General features: G+C 52.5%; 1 protein-coding gene across 5 annotated transcripts in view; it reads left to right on the top strand.

Annotated features, from left to right (window-relative positions):
- Window positions 1–16,625, top strand: part of Miga2 (mitoguardin 2) — a 28,065-nt gene extending 11,440 nt beyond the window's left edge. For 3 of the 5 annotated variants that reach the window (XM_040745051.1, XM_040745047.1, XM_040745050.1), the window contains exons 7-16: window positions 4,860–4,977; window positions 6,040–6,140; window positions 6,623–6,738; window positions 8,509–8,581; window positions 8,708–8,794; window positions 12,472–12,570; window positions 12,674–12,808; window positions 14,030–14,083; window positions 14,663–14,779; window positions 14,987–16,625. In XM_040745051.1, coding sequence (XP_040600985.1) covers window positions 4,860–4,977; window positions 6,040–6,140; window positions 6,623–6,738; window positions 8,509–8,581; window positions 8,708–8,794; window positions 12,472–12,570; window positions 12,674–12,808; window positions 14,030–14,083; window positions 14,663–14,779; window positions 14,987–15,193 — 1,107 coding nt within the window. In that variant the 3' untranslated portion in view covers window positions 15,194–16,625. The remainder of the gene's footprint in view (window positions 1–4,859; window positions 4,978–6,039; window positions 6,141–6,622; window positions 6,739–8,508; window positions 8,582–8,707; window positions 8,795–12,471; window positions 12,571–12,673; window positions 12,809–14,029; window positions 14,084–14,662; window positions 14,780–14,986) is intronic. The other 2 variants (XM_040745049.1, XM_040745052.1) reach the window with 2 other exon arrangements.
- Window positions 16,626–19,232: the final 2,607 nt, after the last annotated feature.

The raw sequence follows: 19,232 nt of genomic DNA, 5'->3' as shown, positions 1-19,232 counted from the left end.
TGCACACCAAGGTTCGTGTGTGGTGTCGGAGGACAATGCAGGTGTCGGCCTTGCCTTCTGCCTCGTCTGAATCTTACTCACTGTACCCCTGCAGCTTCCCGGCATCCTCCTGCGGCTGCCCCTTGGATGCACACACTGTATCCAGCTTGCCATTAGTTCTGGGATCCAGACTCTGGTCCTCGTGCTTGTGTGGCAAGTGCTTTATCTACTGCACATGTCTCCTGCCAGAGCATCTGTTTTGTAACACATTTAGGCAGTGCACAACACCAGTGTTCAGATGGAGTACAAGACTAGTTGGTAGTTACCTGTGGAGAGGAAGAGAAAGGCTTTCATTTCACTCACAGTGTCAGTGCCTTTCTTGTCTGTTTGCTTAAAAAGACAAACCTCAAAAACTTTCCAATTAAACTGAGAACCTAGCATGGGCCAAACTCACAAGGGGCAAGCCCTGCGTTTGCTAATTTTGAGCATGTGTGCTTGGCATTGGCTTCTGTCGGTAACAATACTGTGAGCTATTGGGGAGCCTGGGTGTGTCGAGGCAGAGTCAGAAGGTCACAGAAAGTTCCAGGCCAGCTTGAGTTTCAGAATGAGACCCTGTCTCAAACCAAAGAAACAAACCCAGGGGAATTTCACAGGGACTTCGTTGCTCAGGAGAGGGGATACCTGGGCCAGTGTACCGCTCCAAGTACAGGCCAGGACCACAGGTGGCATCTGGAGCCACAGTGACGGCCGGTGGGGCTGTGTCTCCTCAATTCTAGCGCTGTCTCTGCACTTCCGCAGAACGGAAGCAGCTTAACTGGGAGCCTGGACACCAGTGTGCAGGACAAGAGTGGGTGGTGCCTGGCACAGACAGTTGCAGGGTAAAGGAGAGCTGAGCTCAGAGCCTGTCGCTCAGAAGTCTTGGCAGCTGTCTTAGGGTTTCCGTTGCTGAGATGAAGCCATGGCCAAAAGCAACTGGGAAGGAAAAGGTTCACTAGGTTCACACTTCCATATCGCTTTTTGTCAGTGAAGGAAGTCAGGACAGGAGCCTGGAGGCAGGAGCCGGTGCAGAGGCCATGGAGGGTGCTGCTTACTGGCTTGCTCCCATGGCCTGCTCAGCCTGCTTTCTTTTTTTTAAGACTTATTTATTTATTATATATGCAGTGTTCACAGAGGTTAAGGCTGTGTACCACCACACCTGGTTTCCAGGCCTTTATAGGTTTTTTTAAATTATATATATTGTGTGTGTGTGTGTGTGAGAGAGAGAGAGAGAGAGAGAGAGAGAGAGAGAGAGAGAGAGAGAGAGAGAGAGAGAGAGAGAGAGAGAGAGAGAGAGAGAGAGAGAGAGAGAGACATATGATGCTTGTGCCTGGGTTTGTGGAGGTCAGAGGACAACCTACAAAAATCTGTTTTTTTGGTTTTTCGAGACAGGCTTTCTCTGTATTGTTTTGGAGGCTGTCCTGGAACTCACTCTTGTAGACCAGGCTGGTCTTGAAGTCACAGAGATCCGCTTGACTCTGCCTCCTGAGTGCTGGGAAAATCTGTTTTTTTTACCATGTAGGGCCTGGGAGTTGAACTCAGACTGCCAACCTTGGTGGCAAGCACTTTGATCTGCTAAGGTGGCTCACTGGCTCACCATTGTCTTTGTTGTTATTTAGATTCATTTATTTTACTTTATGTGTATGAGTGTTTTGCCTGTGTATAGTGTATGTATGGTCAGCACATGTATGCCTGGTTCCAACCAAGGTCAGAAGAGGGCCAGCTCCCCTAGACCAGGTTACAGATGGTGGTGAGCCACTGTGTGCTGCTGGGAGCCATCAGAGCCTGGGGCCTCTGTTAGAGCAGCCAGTGCTCTTCACTCCTGAGCCATCTCTCCAGCCCTGTGTCAACATTTTTTGTTTATTTGTTTGTGTTTTGTTTTTTTTGAGCCGGCCCTGGCCTGGAACTCGCTTTGTAGACCAGGCAGGTCTCGAACTCATAGAGATCCACCTGCCTCTGCCTTCCCAGTGCTGAGATTAATGGTGTGCGCCACCAATGCCCAGCCTGTGTTAACACATTAACAGCTGTGTTGAACAGTATTCCTGTGCTGATAACAGTTGACTCACATCATTCAGTCCAGTGACTTTTAGTATATTTTGGGGTTGTGGCTATCATTTCATAAATCCCTACGTATTTTGACACCTACCCCCCTCATTCCCTCACCTCCTCCCCCAGCCCCTTCACTCTGGCTTTGATTTTCACTCCCTTGCTGATGTTGCCTGGCTTTTTGTGTGCTGTTTGCCATCTGTGCATATATGTTAATTTTTTCTTCCTTTTGTTCTTTTGTGTGTGAGACGCGGTGCACGTGTGGAAGTCATTCTGCACCTCTGTCGTGTGGGTCCTGGGGCTTGAACTCAGGCTTGTTGGCAAGCACCTTTATCTGCTGAGCCATGTTGCTGGCCCCCATCTGTGTTTCCTCTGGAGAAATGTCTGTTCTGGTCCCTTTGTATGGGACTACAGCACACTGGGTGTTTTTAGTCTTACGGTGGTGCTGTTGGTGTGCATGTCCCTTGTATGGTTTAGGCTCAGCTCTGTTTTCAGATCTGTGACGTGCAGGGGTCTTCACCTTTTTGCTTTGTTTTCTTTGAGACAAGGCTTCTCTACATATCCCTTACTCTGTCCTGGAACTCGCTCTGTAGACCAGGCTGGCCTCAAACCCAGAGAATCCTGCCTTTGCCTCCCAAGTGCCAGGATTAAAGGTGTGCACCACCTTGCCCATAGTTTTCACATTGTTGATGGCATCCATTGAAACACACAAGACGATTTTAAATTCTGGGGCTAGAGGCGAAACTTAGCTGGTAGAGTGCTTGTTTACCATGCACCAAGCCTGTTGTGGGATATTTGTACACTGTGAAGATGTTTGGCTGTGATTGGTGCAATAAAAAGTTGAATAGCCAATAGCTAGGCAGGAGGTACAGGCGGGATTTATGGGGAAAGGAAGAGGAGGAAAATCTAGGTGCTGAGGAGACAGACAGGAAACAGGAGGTAAATACAAGACGGAGAGGTAATGCCACGTGACAGAGCGTAGATTATTATAAATGGGTTAATTTAAGTTAAAAGAGCTAGTTAAGAACAGCTTAAAGCCGGGCATTGGTGGCGCACGCCTTTAATCCCAGCACTCGGGAGGCAGAGGCAGGCGGATCTCTGTGAGTTTGAGACCAGCCTGGTCTACAAGAGCTAGTTCCAGGACAGTCTCCAAAGCCACAGAGAAACCCTGCCTCGAAAAACCAAAAAAAAAAAAAAAGAAGGGGCCTCATGTAGCCCAGGGTGGTCTCAAACTCACTATGTAACCTTAAAACTCCTGACCTTCCTGCTTCTACCTCCCATGTGCTGGGGTTGCTGGCTTACGTGCAGCTGGGGATGGAACCCAGGGCTTGTGTAATGAGCTTTTCTCTTTCCCACCAGCCAGCTCCCAAATAATGACACAGAGACTTCTTATTAATTATGAAAGGTTGGCCTATAGCTTAAGCTTGTTCTTTTTTTTTTTTTTTTTTTTTTTTGGTTTTTCGAGACAGGGTTTCTCTGTGGCTTTGGAGGCTGTCCTGGAACTCAATCTGTAGACCAGGCTGTCCTCGAACTCACAGAGATCCGCCTGCCTCTGCCTCCCGAGTGCTGGGATTAAAGGCTTGCGCCACCAACGCCCAGCTGAGGCCCCTTCTTAAAACTGAAGTTCACAGTGTCTGCTTTTCTTAACTTGGTTGAGCTTCTGTGTTACATGTGTGCAGCTTTAACCCAACCACAGTTATTCCCAGAGAGCTGACAGACGTCTTTAGGAGCTGCCAGGACCCCAGCAGAGGGGCCTGTGGCCCAGAATCCTGTAGGCATGGTCCAGGTCTCCCTCCTGTGGTATTTAGTAGACACTTTGGACCACTTAACCATCATAGGTTTTTTTCCATGAAGCATCCCTGCTCCAGAGAGATGCTGTACAGTGAGGTCCAGTGTCAGCCCTCACTCATGGCCACCTCTCAGCTCTTCTGGCCCCTTCTCAGACCTAATTGGCCCTCATCTATCTCCTCCCTGGGCTCTAGTTACTGTAGGAACAGGCTCTACCTGTTGCTTCCACATTCATGGAGAGAGTAGTTAGGGTAACTCTTGCCTCACCCTGGGACCCAAACCCAAGATCCCCAGGCTGGGAGCAAGCAACACCCCACTTCCCATGCTTGGGACTGGAGGTCAAGGGTGACAACACAGCCACAGAGCTCACAGGCTGTACCCCACACCAGCTCCCACCCTCCCCCTCAGGCAGCACAGCCACAGAGCTCACAGGCTGTACCCCACACCAGCTCCCACCCTCCCCCTTAGGCAGAGGCCCAGCTTGTGCCTCCTTGTAAGCATTCTCATGCCTCCTGGGTCCTCCCGGGACAGCCAGTCTTTTGCTGTCCAACTTGTCACCTGCAGACCATGACACTCATGTAGTGTAATGTCCCTTGCTTGGTAACATCCCAGTAACAACTACTACTGGGTACACCCATCTCCTAAGTCAGGTGATTAAAGGTGTGTGCCACGCTTTTCCCTTCTGTTTAAGACAGGGTCTTGCTGTATAGTCCTGGCTGCCTGGAACTCACTAATGTCCCATGTTGGCCTCAAACCTGAGATTTTTTCCTGTTTTGCCTGTAGGCTCCAGGAAGATGCCCTTCTTGCGGAGATCCTTTGCATGTGTTTATGGCATCAGAGTGTGTGTTTATACCCGATACTGGGCCTTAGGCACATATGGCTGGTGCCTCCTGCAGTGGGCGGCACCGCTCTAGAGTTCTTTTGGACCCAGAGCCAGTTCATTTCCTTGGGGCCCTATCTGAATAGGGAGCCTGGCAGCTCTGGGTTGAAGGTCATTCTTTGTGTCATAGCCAGAGTCGCAACGGAGGGAGTTTGCCGAGAAGCTGGAGTCCCTGCTGCACCGGGCCTACCACCTGCAGGAAGAATTCGGTTCCACCTTCCCCTCTGACAGCATGCTCCTGGACCTTGGTGAGCAGGACCACCATCCCAGGCTGCTGCAGGCCTGACATGCCAGTTGGGGACAAAGCAGGAGAACCAGGGCTTGGTTCCTCAGTGCCACAAACAAATCGCAGTTCCTGGAACCGTAATGAATGAATGGAGAAACTGAGGAATTCCCTTAAAGTTGGCAGATAGACCCTGAAGCAAGATGAGGCTCCAGGAGTCCGTAGTTAGTGTGCCGGGCCCTGGTCTCTTGGGAGCACCCTTGGATTGTGTGTCTGCATCTTCTGGATAGGTCTCCAGGCCTTTTGTTCACATGATAGTTAGCCAAAAGCAGGCTGAGTGCCACAACAGGAGTTCTCCTGTCACTTCGTGGAGGTGAAGGGTGTGGACCCCAGAGAGGGAACCGGCTTGCTCAGCCCGTCCTTCTCAAGTCTGCTCTGTGTCTGGCATTTCCCAGAGTGCACTGAGCCAGGCCTGCAGGCCGTGTCCTCCCTGCTGACTTCTCAGCATTGGCCTAGGTGTGGCTTTGCCTACCGTAAAACCCTGTCCCCTGGGGTCTTCCTCCATAGCTGAAGTTGACTGGCCCTTCAAGGTGACCGCAATCAAGTCTGTGACCTTTGTTTATTTGACACACCTTTCCTAAGTCCAGACCCCAGACTCTAGAGCTAGCAGATAAGGGAATGCTGGGTAATTGCCCAGTGGTACCTTTAAGGCAGTTTCAGCTTCTTAGAAAGGGAAATAGTAAATTGAGGAGTGGTGGTGGAGATTTTAATTCCACAGGGAGGCAGAGGCAGGTGGATCTCTGATTTCAAGGCCAGCCTGGTCTACAGAGTGAGTTCTAGGACAGCCAGAGCTACACAGGAAAAGCCTGTCTTGAAAAAGCAGGAAAGGAAACACTCCCCAGGCAGGGCCACACAGAGCAGTGGGGTGGGTATTGAGATGACCCTGTTGTTACCACACAGCTCAGGGCAACTCTGCACACGTCTGGTCTGCTCCGTACCGAGTGAGCCTTGGGGGTGGGGTCAGTGCTGGGGCAGGCCAGGGTTCCTGCAGCACTGTGGGTTTCAGCCGGGTCTTACTCCCTTCCAGAGAGGACACTCATGCTGCCCCTGACTGAGGGCTCACTGCGCCTTCGGGCCGATGATGAGGACAGCCTGACCTCGGAAGACTCCTTCTTCTCAGCCACTGAGGTGATTGACTTGGGGGGCCAAGTTGGGTTGGGCCAGGCTTTCGGGGCTAGCACTAGGTTGTGGGGAAGTAAGGTTATTGTCTTGGGTGGGAACCAAGCCCTGCTTCCTAGACACTCTGAAATGGCAGGGCAGGGAGGCCTAGCAGCCAGGGGTTATAGATCTGCTGGTCAGAGCTAAACTACACCCAGCTCTAGCTTCTCTAACCCATTCAGTCATTTGCTTAGCATTAGTCTGCCACTAGGCTGGAGCCAGGGGCGTGTTGTCCATGATTGGAACAGGAAGACGCAGCATGTGTCCAGTGGACGCTCCCTTTGGCTAAAATGGTGCTGAGGTCTAGGGCTGGGTGCTAATGAGGCCCCCTGTCTCTCGGGACTAATGTGTCTTTGGCATCTCCATGATGAGCCACAGGCGGGCCTCTTGGGTGGTCCCAGAGCTCTGGTCTCTGGGGTGCTGCTCACTGGCCTCCTTGGCCCCCTCTCCAGCTCTTTGAGTCCTTGCAGGTTGGAGACTACCCGACCCCTCTCTCCAGGCCTGCGGCTGCCTATGAAGAGGCTCTGCAGCTAGCGAAGGAGGGCAGAGTGCCCTGCCGAACACTCAGGTGAGAGCGCGTGGAGGCTGTGGTGGGCTCCAGCCCGGGGGAAGCGGTGGGTGCAGAGAGGCCGACGGTGCCTCACACTGGGCATGCCTGACCCATCCCACCATAGCAGAGGTCAAGAGCAAACCCAGAAGGCCAGCTGTGGTGGCACACACCTGTAATCCAGCTCTAGAGAGACGGAAGCAGACAGATGTCTGCATCTGAGGACAGTCTGGTGTACAAAGGGAGTTCCAGGACAGCCAGGCTGTTATATAGAGAACCCTGTCTCAAAAAACAAAAATCCCCACAAACCCCCAGCCAGCACGTAGCTCTGTGGTAGAATGCTCACTTGGCTGGCACGGGACCTGAGTTCTGTCCTGAGACAGAGTCAGAGACTGAAAAAGACCCCACACCTTTAGAAAGCTAGGCCTGGGGCCGGGCGGTGGTGGCGCACGCCTTTAATCCCAGCACTCTGGAGGCAGAGGCAGGCGGATCTCTGTGAGTTCGAGGCTAGCCTGGTCTACAAGAGCGAGTTCCAGGACAGCCTCCAAAGCCACAAAGAAACCCTGTCTCGAAAATCCAAAAAAAAAAAAAAAAAAAAAAAAAAAGCTAGGCCTGTAGCCATGTTTAGTGTGTGACCTTGACAGAAGTTCTCTTGTCTCGGCCCCTGTGCTCCTCTGTGCTTACATATGGGTCTCTTAATCGTCTTCTTTTGGATACAGCACTGTAAATCCCAGGCTGGCCTAGAACTTGAATTTGCTGTGTAGCTAGGAATGACCTCAAAATCCTGAGTGCTGGTATTACATGCATGTGCCACCATTCCAAGTTTTTGAGACAGGGTTTCTTTGTGTGACAGCCCTGGCTGTCCTGAAACTCACTCTATAGACCAGGCTGGCCTCGAACTCAGAGATTACCTGCCTCTGCCTCCCAAGCAATGGGATTAAAGGTGTGTGCCAACGTCACCCAACAAGAAAATGTTATTAGCAATATTAATTATATATAATAGCTTCATTGTGACATTTTCATACATGGTGTATTTTGATCATATTCAACCCCTGTCCTCCTCCCCTTCTTGTTGATCCCTCTTTCCAACTATCTGTGTGTGTGTGTGTGTGAGAGAGAGAGAGAGAGAGAGACAGACAGGCAGACACTGAGTAGTTAGCTGCTTAGAGTTGCCCCCAGAAGCATGGAGCGTGGGTGAGGGCTGTTTCGGGAGTATTGACACCTTATCAGCGGGTACGCAACAGAAGAGAATGTCACTTTCTTTCCATCAGCATTAACTACGTATGAACCATAAATCTTCAGGGAGAGCAGTGCCCTCTGACCTCTGAAGTGAACCTTGCTGAGTTGTGTGGACTCGGCACTTTGTTTTCTGGCCATGGCTTGTGTGGTTTAAAAGTCCACTGACTGAAGACCGCGGAAAGCTGCCGCGTGCTGTAGTGACTTTGACAGAGATGGCATATGGCACCGGTTGGCCAGTTTGGTTCTTTGCCAGGGAGCAGTGATGGCTGATTGTAGCTTAAAACAGGCTGAAGTCAGCCTAGGCACTGTAGTGATACCTGCAACCTGTGCCCAGGATCAGGGGGGTCAGTGAGGCCCCAGAAAACATCCCATCAGCCTCTGCCTTTGCGTGGGGAGAAATTGAATATAGGCTGGCGCCAGCCAGAGGTCACACTGCCAGGCTGAGGCAGCTGGATCCTTGCCCCCTCCTCCTTGCCCAAGATGTACCTGCCCTCCATTGGGCCTTTGCTGGGCAGGACCAGGTGGCATGACACCATCTGTTCCTCTCCTCAGGACAGAGCTGCTGGGCTGCTACAGTGACCAGGACTTCCTGGCCAAGTTGCATTGTGTACGGCAGGCCTTTGAGGTGGGTGTGGTTCAGGGGCCCCTGGGGAGGGTGCTGGGCCTGCTCTGCTGGGCCACTCTGCCCAGCCATGACTCTGCCCTCTCCATGGGCTCTGGGAGCTGCCAGCTCACCCCCTTCTTTCTTCAGGGGCTTCTGGAAGAAAGGAGCAACCAGGTCTTCTTCGGGGAGGTCGGCCGGCAGATGGTGACAGGCCTGATGACCAGGGCTGAGAAGGTAGGGGGTGGGGCTGGTGCTTGCTTTGTTTTGTTGGCTGTTGACTGGCTCTTTAACAACACTAAACTGGGGCCTCTGAGGTGCTCAGTGGGTAAAACCACGTGCTCTAAGGGAGATCCCCAAAACCCGTGGTGAAAAGGGAGAAAAGTCCCAAAGGCTGTCCTGACCTCCACATGCAGCGGTGGTATGGATGTGCTCAAGCTCAGGTGAACACCGTAATAATTAAGACATCACTGCTTGGGGCCGAGACCATGGCTCAATTGTAAGGTGTTGGCTGTGTGAGCATGAGGACCAGAGTCCAGAACCCGACTATTAAAAAGCCATGTGTGGACAGATCCTTGGGGTTCCTGGACAGTCGTTCTAATTTGGTGATCCCCTAGCCCCATCGAGAGACCCTGTCTGAGGAATGACACCTGACCTCCTATCTGGCTTGCACATACATACAAACACTTTCAAACCAAGGAGAGGAGTCCTGGCATCTTCCTGTGGCCATGGGGTGCTGGAAAGGGTGGTGGATCCATCCCACCCTGGAAACCCTGTTCCAACTTGGAAGACTAGAGACTTGAACTCTCTCTTACGTGTAGTTCCAACAGTTCAGCTTTTTTTTTTTTTTTTTTTTTTTTGTTTTTGTTTTTGTTTTTACGAGACAGGGTTTCTCTGTATTGTTTTGGAGGCTATCGGTCCAGCCTGGCCTCGAACTCACAGAGATCCGCCTGCCTCTGCCTCCTGAGTGCTGGGATTAAAGGCGTGCGCCACCACCGCCCGGCTCAGTTCAGCCCTATTAAACCGACCAGTTATGAAATGCAAACCGCAGCAGGGCATTGGTGGTGCACACATTTAATCCTATACTTGGGAAGCAGAGGCAGGCTTATCTGTGAGTTCAAGGCCAGCCTGGTCTACAGAGCAAATTCCAGGACAGCCAGAGCTACACAGAGAATCCCTGTCTCAAAAAACCAAAAGTAAACAAACAAACAAAAAGAAGAAGTGCATAGCACAGACTGTCTCCTGTATCTGTCCAAGGCAACCCTTGCTGAAGTCCCAGTTCTACTCCGTGAACATTGTGACCATGGGTGCCACTGGCCACCTCCCCAGCCTGTGCCCTGCCAGCAGTTTCCAGCTTTTGGTTGGTGGTATCACAGGGTAACTCCTCCCACTTCCCACTCCAGCATGCTGGGGTGGGAATTAGTGACTGCAAAGTCCTCCGTCTTGTGGGCTGGCTCTGGTTTGTCCTGTTCCCTCGTGGGCAGGCGTCTTGGTGGCATCTGCTGTTCTTCAGGTGTTAAAGGCTATCATCATCCCCACACAGACTCCATGGGGACCTTTGAGGTCTCTGTCTAAGAATGTTGCTAATTCACGTAGGTCCCTGTTGGTGTCGTCATGTCCTGGCCAATACTGGATTTTTGTAATCCTAACCTTTGTCACTCTGCCCACTGAACCATGGTTCTTTGCTTATGGAAGAGGTTGCATAATTTTCCATATTTACTACTCACTTGTGCTTTTGTTGATGGATTGGAGTAAGTTTCTTTGGAGAGGGTCTTCTGTAACAGGATGGCTATGTGGCTGAGGGTGACTGAACTCCTGATCCTCCTGCATCTCCCTCCTGAGTGATAGGATCACAAGCACGCACAACCACGCCCAGCTTTTTTTTTGGTTTTTTGAGGCAGGGTTTCTCTGTGGCTTTGGAGGCTTTCCTGGAACTAGCTCTTGTAGACCAGGCTGGTCTCGAACTCACAGAGATCCACCTGCCTCTGCCTCCCGAGTGCTGGGATTAAAGGCGTGCGCCACCAACGCCCGGCTTACGCCCAGCTTCTGTAGTTAATTACATTTTCAGATTTCTATTTTGCGTGCATGAGTATGGGGTCACGTGACATGCATATGCCACAGTTTATGAGTGAAAGACAGAGGACAGCTTGTGGGAATTGGTTCTCTTCCTCTACTCTATGGGTTCAGGGGTTGAACTCCAATTGTCAGGGTCGTGGTACGTGACTTTGCTACTGCAGCATCTCGCTGGTTCTTTTTTTGAGGCCCAGGCTGGCCTCAAACTCACACCAGTATCCCTGCCACAGCTTCCTGAGGCTCTGCTGGGGCAAAACTGGTCTTAGTCTGTCCTCTTGCTACTTGCTCTAAACGCCCTGCATCTACCATTTTCCTCAGCCCTTCAGACCCCTGGTCCAGCTGCCTTCGGTCGGGACCTGGGTGCTGGCATGGGCTGTGCTGGGCACACTTTGCCCTGCGCGGCCCTGGGTGCATACCTGACCCTCTGCCTGCTTTGAACTCTGACCCGTGCTGCCCTCGGTGCCCAGCACATCTTTCCTCAGTTATTTGTATTTAGACGTTGTGGAATCCACATGGAAGAGAGTGGAAAGGTGTGTATACTAGTCAATGGTGAAGAAAAGGGACCCTGGTGTTCCCGCCTCTGGCCTTCTTACCCTGCATCCTTCTTGTGATGCCCCTGCCCTCCCACCATGCAGTGAAGTCCACTGGGGCCACCATTGTAAGCCTTGGCAGGTGTGTATGCAGCTGTGACACTTACGTCTGAGGCTCTGACAGGTGCTGTATTCACCTTAGCCAGTAATTGTCCCCAGTGCCTGCCTTCCGCCCCAAAGCGAGCTCCAGGCTGCTCTTTCATCTCTCCTGCCAGCCGGTCAGAGCTCTGCTACAATCTTGTTTAACAGTTGAGGAAACTGAGCCTGGAGAGGGAAAGGAGGCTTCCCAGGCCACTGAGCAAGTGAAGTGTAGAGCCAAGCTTTGGCGGGGTCCATCCTGTGACCTTAGTTGGCTCTCCTTGGCCTCCCAGGAATAGGAGGGGGAACAGAAAGAAGCGAGGTGGCCTAAGGCCAGGCCACTCTGCACAGGCCTCTGCTGCCTCCGCCCCAGTCAGTCTTGGGCTTCATTGTTTTGTGACTAGAAAAGGCCCCTGAGCCCCATGACAGGAGCACCCGTGTTGCCCTGTCCAGGCTCCCAGGCAGACCTTTGAAGACGTTGGCCCTGTGGGAAATGCCCAGGCTCTGTAGCATCAGGGCCACTTTGTAACTATGCAGCCTTTGGCCAAGCCTTTTGTCTCTAAGTGGGCTGTTTCCATTTGTAAGTGGGTGTGTCCTTTGTCAGCTACCCTCCGTGCTAGGCAAGCCTGTGCTACCGAGCCACATCCCCTGCCCCTGCAAGAGTTTGCTCCAACTGCTTATGGAGCTTTTCTGTGCCGGGCTGGCTGATGGAGCACAGGTGTGTGTGCAGCTCCTCCCGTGTGACCTCTTTTTTTTTTTTTTTGGTTTTACGAGACAGGGTTTCTCTGCTTTGGAGGTTGTAGGTCCAGCCTGGCCTCGAACTCACAGAGATCCACCTGCCTCTGCCTCCCGAGTGCTGGGATTAAAGGCGTGCGCCACCAACGCCCGGCCCGTGTGACCTCTTAAACCACACCTTCTGGGTACCTCCAAGGAGCATCATGTAATGGGGCTGTGATGAGCCAAACAGATATGTCTGGGTGCCCTGGTATGGAATCTGCCCCAGACACACCCTGGTTCTCAGAAGGTGCAGGCTAAAGACACCTCCTTGCCTCCTCCCTGGGGTAAGGCCCCAGCTGTGCTGACACATGCTTATTTGCAGCCCAGCCTGCCTATGAGTTATCCCACTGGGTCTCAGGACCTCCCCCCAACCAGAAACGGCTGTGTTTCTCACAGAGTCCCAAAGGCTTCCTGGAGAGCTACGACGAGATGCTGAGCTACGCCCTGCGGCCTGAGACCTGGGCCACTACCCGGCTGGAGCTGGAGGGCCGAGGGGTGAGTTGGCTCATGGTGACCTCTTGGCATCCTTCAGAGCTGAGATCCTTTTGTTGGCCGTGTCCTCACATGTCGGCCTCCGCTGTCTGCACCCCTCTCGCAGGTGGCGTGCATGAGCTTCTTTGACATCGTGCTGGACTTCATCCTCATGGACGCCTTTGAGGACCTGGAGAACCCTCCATCTTCGGTGCTCGCTGTCCTGCGGAACCGCTGGCTGTCCGACAGCTTCAAGGAAACTGTGAGTCACCATCTCTTTCCCATATGTTCATGTCACTTCACTTGGACGCTTGTCTTCTTGTCCCTGGAGTTCATTTGTCAGTCCTCCGGCTCCTGAGATCTGGGGTGACAGATCCAGGCCTCTCTCCAGGCACTGCGGAGCTCCCTGATGCACAGTTCCCCAGAGTGCACATTTCCCTCTATTGTACCTCACATGGTGCAGAACCCTCACTCTGGGCTGATGTTAATTACTTACGTTTTAATGGATCACATTAGTTTAAAATAGGGGAAAACGCCCCACCTAACATTACTACCCCCAAAACAAACAAAAAAACAAGTCAGGCAGTGGTGGCGCTCACCTCTAATCCCAGCACTTGGGAAGCAGAGGCAGGTGGATCTCTGAATTCAAGGCCAGGCTGGTCTACAGAGCGAGTTCCAGGACAACCAGAGCTATATAGTAAGACCCTAGCTTGAAAAACCACAATCAAGGGGGCTAGAGAGATGACTCAGCGGTTAAGAGCACTGGCTGTTCTTCCAGAGGTCCTGAGTTCAATTCCCAGCAACCACATGGTGGCTCACAACCATCTGTAATGAGATCAGGTGCCCTCTTCTGGCCTGCAGGAATATACATACAATAAATAAATAAATCTTTAAAAAAACAAAACAAAAACCCTAACGTCACCAGTGACACTCTGGTAACATTGTGGAGCTGCTGCCCATAACTGATCTCCAAGTAGGCCATTTTTAGATGCTCATTATGGCCCACAACCACCAGATGAGGCAGGGTGCTGTGTCATGGCCATTTCACAGAGGAGGAAACCGAGGCTTGGGAGGCCTCGGCATCTGACTGGAGTTCTGAAGTAGTAAGGGTTAGAGCACAGGTGTGTATGGAGCTAAAGAGACGATGGCTCTGGGTAAGAGTGCTTACTGCTCTTGAAGGTACCAGGGTTGTTTCCTAATGTTTACACGGTATCACAACCACCTGTAACTTCAGTGCCAGGGGATCCAGTGTCCTGGCTTCTGTAGACTCGAGCACACACACAACACATAAACTCATAGGCACGCTCACGCACACATGTGCACACATACTGTAAAACACTAGGCTTCTGTTGCCAGTCTAGGGTAAAGATGAAGCAAAGCTCAGGCAGGTTGAGCGTGGGTGAACGTGGGATGCACTTCTCCTGGCCAGGACTGGCCGTGTTAGGCTGCTCTGACTCTAGGCTGGGTCTTATTTGTGTTTTAGGCCCTGGCCACTGCATGCTGGTCTGTACTAAAAGCCAAGAGGAGGCTCCTAATGGTAAGTGATTGGTGAAGCCCCTTGGGGGCTATGCTGGATTCTAAGTGGTCAGAACTCCCTGACCAGTTGGATTGAGTGGGGAAGGGATGGGTGCAGCAGAACATCCCACCCCCCACATTGACCACCCATCCGGCCACTGTACCCCGCTTGGCCAGGTGCCCCAGAGGACATGTAGCTCTACCTTGTCTCCCCTGTCAGGAACAGCTGTCATATTCCAGAAGGATGGGGAGGGAGGGAATGAGGCTGGGTGAGTGAGTGCGCACGAGCGGCCAGTGTTCACAGGAGTCAGAGCAGGCAGCATCTGATGGTATCTGCACCCTGGATGGAGTAGCTGATTACTCCCCATGGCTGCCAAGCTCTACTGCCCAGTCCGCACCAGCTGCTACGGTCAGTGCTTTGAGTAGGCTGTGCCCCCCTAAGGCTGCATGGGGCAGCTCTCAGAGCAATCTGCTAGCCCGTTCTGCAGAACTAAAAACCAGGGCTATACAAGCCCAACACGTGCCCAGGGTCAGCTAGCCATGCGTAAGTGGGCCTTTAGATGACCTGATCCTCAACCCCTGTGTGGACCTTATCCCATAGGTGCCCGATGGCTTCATCTCCCATTTCTACTCCGTATCGGAGCATGTCAGTCCTGTGCTGGCCTTTGGCTTCCTCGGACCCAAGCCCCAGCTTGCGGAAGTCTGTGCTTTCTTCAAGGTAGATGAACAACCCCCGCTTCCCTGCCCCTGATGCAGATGCCCTCTCAGTGCCACAGGAGGGGTGGGGGCCTGGGCTGCTCCACATGAGGATGTGGAAGGAGACCCAGGAAGGCAGGGCCTGAGAATGGGAGAGTGGGCTGGGGCTTGGTCGTTGAGAAAGGGGCTTTGTAGGATGTAGAAAACATCAGGACGTCTTTTCCCCCAGAACCAGATTGTGCAGTACCTGAGGGACATGTTCGACCTGGACAACGTGCGCTATACATCAGTGCCAGCCCTGGCAGACGACATCCTACAGTTGTCCCGGCGCCGGAGCGAGATCCTGTTGGGCTACCTCGGGGCACCAGTGGCCAGTAGCACTGGGCTGAATGGGCCACTGCCTCGAGAGAATGGGCCCCTGGAAGAGCTGCAATAATGGGGACACAGGCTGGAGGGGAGGTGGCTGCTTGAGCCTCATTCACAAGAGTGACAGGAGAAAGAAGGCTGTCCCTCCCTTCCTTCGGGTGGCATCCAAGGGCCAGGTGGCCAAGGGCCATTGTCTCTGAGCCTGCTGCACCTCCTTACCTGGGAATCCCAACACCCAGAGGACAAATTTCTCTGGAAAGGAACCACTAGGTGCCTATCCAGATGCCCTCAGGGTTGCCTGGGCAGCAGGGACAAGCCAGGGACAGTAAGGTGTGACAAGGGAAAGATGGTGAGAGAGGAAGATGGTGTAGAGATATGGCCACAGGGCCTCAGTCCCCTCTGAGCTGCAGACAGAGGGCAAGGAGGTGATCGGTGAGGAATAGGACATGCGGGGCTATGTGATAACAGTCACCAGATCCTGGGGTAGGAGCCAGCACCCAGGCTTCTGGCTGGTATGGAAAGCCCCATCTGGGCCATCCAGAGGTGAGCTGGCCCCACCTGTGCTCACATCTGAGCAGGGACTAGCCCTTCAGAAACCCAGGCACCAACCAGGGCCCTGTCCCCCCACATCCCCACACCCTGCCAAAGACTCTGTTTTTATCCCACCTCTGACACCACCAAAGATGGAGGAGGTGGGACTGGGCCCTTCCCGCTCCCCCGTGAGCCTGGAACTTCCTGGGCAGCGCCAGGCTCCAGCTGAGGGCTCTCACCAGAGCTCACAATGGCCTGTCACCTGTGTTACTATCTGATGTTCTAGAAGTGAGGGCCTGGGAACCATGACAGGGAGGGCAGAGGGTGACAGAGGATGCACAGCCCCCCACCCCACCCCCCACACACAAGGAGCTGGACTTTGCCTTCAGCTCCGTGCACACACACTTTGAGGCTGCAGAGCAGCATAGAGCCACCTCAGGGCTGCTGCACCCAGGGTCCTGTAAGCATTTGTCATGGCAGCTGCAGGGTCCTGTCAGCCTGAGCTGGGAATTTTTTATTTATTGCCTTAACACTTTATTTGCAAGTTCTGCCCCTTCCAGGTTGTAAGACCTGCAGGAGGTGAGACTGCTGGTCTTGTCTGGAGTTGAGCACTGGCTCCTGGAACCCAGTCCCTCTGGGAGGGGCAGGGGCTTCTTAGGGTCAGGAGGATATAGTGAGGAAAGGGTGGCCACGGCTCTGGCTCCAGTCCTCCTCTCTGAGGCCCTGTGCTTAGAAGGGAGCAGCCCTCTGAGCTCAGTCTTGACATTCCATTCATTTGCACTTACCCTGAGCTGTGAATGTAACCCTGGGCCAAGGCCCACTCTGATTTGCCCCTGACCACAACAGTAGCGTTTTCATCTTATCCTTGTTTGTGTCCACGCACTGCCGTCTAGCGCTCATCTGTCTCAGCTTCCAAACCCCCATGTAAAGCGTGTGCCGTGACTGAGAGTCAGATAAATGATGGAAATGGCCTCTTCCTGTGTCTTGCTGGCTGTAGGAACCGGGCTGTGGGAGAAGCGGCCGGAGAGCTAGCTGCCCTTTGGTGAAATGGGTAGAGGTTCCAGAAGGACAAGGTCACGGTCGGCCTGATGTGTGCTGTGAGCCCTCTTAGTGTCATGTGACAGCATGACAAGTTCTGTATGTCCCTGGGATGGCAAGATGTAGACGTGGAGTGGCCAGCACCTCTGGTCCTCAGTTTCCACGCCTGTAAATTTTAGGCATTTTACCCAGCCAGGGCTTGAGAAGGGTGGGCCAGGTGATTGCAGCCCATCAGGTCTTCGTGTGTCTTTATAGGAAGTCTAAGGGCTTCTATTGCTGTGATGAAACACCATGACCAAAAGCAACTTGCTCTACCAGAGGTCCTGAGTTCAATTCCCAGCAACCACACAGTAGCTCACAACCATCGGTAATGGGATCTGATGCCCTCTTCTGGCCTGCAGGCATATATGCAGGCACAACACTGTATATAATAAATAAATAAACCTTAAAACAAACAAAAAACCGTGAGGGCAGGAACCTGGAGGCAGAAGCTGGTGCAGAGGCCATGGAGGGGTGCTGCTTACTGGCTTGTTCAGCCTGCTGTTATAGAAAACCAAGGGCCATCAGCCCAGCGATGGCTCCACCAACAATGGGCTGGACCCTTTTGTCAATCACTGAGAAAATGCCCTCCAGGCTCCCCTGCAGCACTGTTTATGTAGGCATTTTCTCAATTGAGGTTTCCTCCCTGATGATTCTAGCTGTCAAGGTGACAACACAAAAAAAACCAGCCAATACATAGCTGGGTGTTGGTGGCACACATCTTTAATCCCAGCCCTCAGAGGTAGAGGGGGCAGGAGATCTCTATGGGTTTGAGGCCAACCTGGTCTACAGAGCCAGTTCCAGGCCAGCAAGGGCTACATAGTGAGACCCTGTCTCAAAGTTTTTAAGGGCTAGGGACTGGGCATTGAGTAGATGGCTCAAATTGGTGAAGTGCTTCCTGGTAAATGGCAAACGCTGGCAGCATAGTTCCAGCTGGAGTAGAAACAGGAGGGCCCTTAGGTCCTTGAAGGCCAGCCAGTTTAGCTGAGTCACAAATCTGACATCAGGGAGAGATCCTGTCTTAAAGTATCAAGTGGAGAGCGCTCGTGGAGGACTCTACTGACCTCTAGTCTCATAAGCATCTGTACAGCATGTGCACTGATAAACACACAGAAGTTTTCTTTCTTCTTTAGACACGGTCTTTCTATGTAGCCCTGAGTGTTCTGGTCCTTGCTATGTAGACCAGATTGGTCTGGAACTCACAGAGATCTGCCTGGCTCTGCGTCCTGAGTGCTGGGACTTAAGGCATGTGCCACCACGCTCATCTTTACAGGTTTTTTTGTTTGTTTGTTTGTTTGGTTGGTTTTTTTTTTTTTTTTTTTTTTTTTTTTTGGTTTTTTGAGACAGGGTTTCTCTGTATGGTTTTGGAGGCTGTCCTGGAACTCGCTCTATAGACCAGGCTGGCCTCGAACTCACAGAGATCCGCCTGGCTCTGCGTCCTGAGTGCTGGGACTAAAGGCGTGTGCCACCACGCTCATCTTTACAGGTGTTTTCAAGGACTGAAGGTTCACTTTGTGAAGAGCACTTAGCCAGAGCACAAAGCCCTGGATTCAGACCCCAGCTCCACACCGCAGAACCCAAGCCTTCAGCTGGCGAGTAGAACTCCGCCCCGTTTGCTTCCTCTCCAGTGCATTCGGAGCGAGCTTCATCGGGAACGTCTTTCACAAGCACTTGAGTGAGCAGATTTTAGGCAGTGCTCCAGCGAGGGCAACCACATCCTAAGACACCAGTTCTGTCCTGCCGTGTCTGCACTGGAGCCTGGAAGGGCTGCACTCTAGCCCTACTTGAAAGTGACTGGGTGTGATGGAAAGGAGAGATTAGGCATAAAGACCAGAAGATCAAAGCCACCTTTGGCTACGCAGGGTTCGAGGCCAGCCTGAGCTTTAAGAGACCCTGTCTCAAAAAGGGACAGGCAAAGTGGTTCATACTTAACAGTCCTAGCACTCAGGTAGAGGTGAGGACGAGCGGCCATCCAAGGCCACCTCTGGCTACTACATAATTCTAGGCTAGTCTGGCTCTACATGAGACTCTCAAAAAGCAGGAAAAAAAAAACAGGCCGGGGATGTGGCTCAACTGGTAGAGCATTTGTCTGCATTCAGGAAGCCCTGGGTTCAGTCTACAACCACCTAAGCTGGGTGTGGTGGCACACACCTGTGGGGCCAGCACTATAGAGGTGGAAACAGAGGGTCTGTCCTCAGTTCCATAGCAAGTTAGAGGCCAGATGGGATACCTGCGACCTTGTCTCAAACAAACCTAAATGGAAGGGTACATGCTTGAGCCCCCTTCAGCAACTGTAGCAGTGTAAGCTATGGTGTGTCGCTCTAATGCTGGAAAATAAGTGGGCTTTAAGCCGGGCCATGGTGCTGCACATCTTTAATCTCAGCACTCGGGAGGCAGAGGCAGGCGGGTCTCTGTGAGTTCGAGGCCAGCCTGGTCTGCAGAGCGAATTCCAGGACAGGCTCCAGAAACACAGAGAAACTGTCTCGATAAACCAAAAAAAA

Source organism: Mesocricetus auratus, unplaced genomic scaffold (assembly GCF_017639785.1).
Source record: "Mesocricetus auratus isolate SY011 unplaced genomic scaffold, BCM_Maur_2.0 Super-Scaffold_100004, whole genome shotgun sequence".
NCBI lineage: Eukaryota > Metazoa > Chordata > Mammalia > Rodentia > Cricetidae > Mesocricetus > Mesocricetus auratus.
This window is presented reverse-complemented; position numbering and strand designations above follow the sequence as displayed.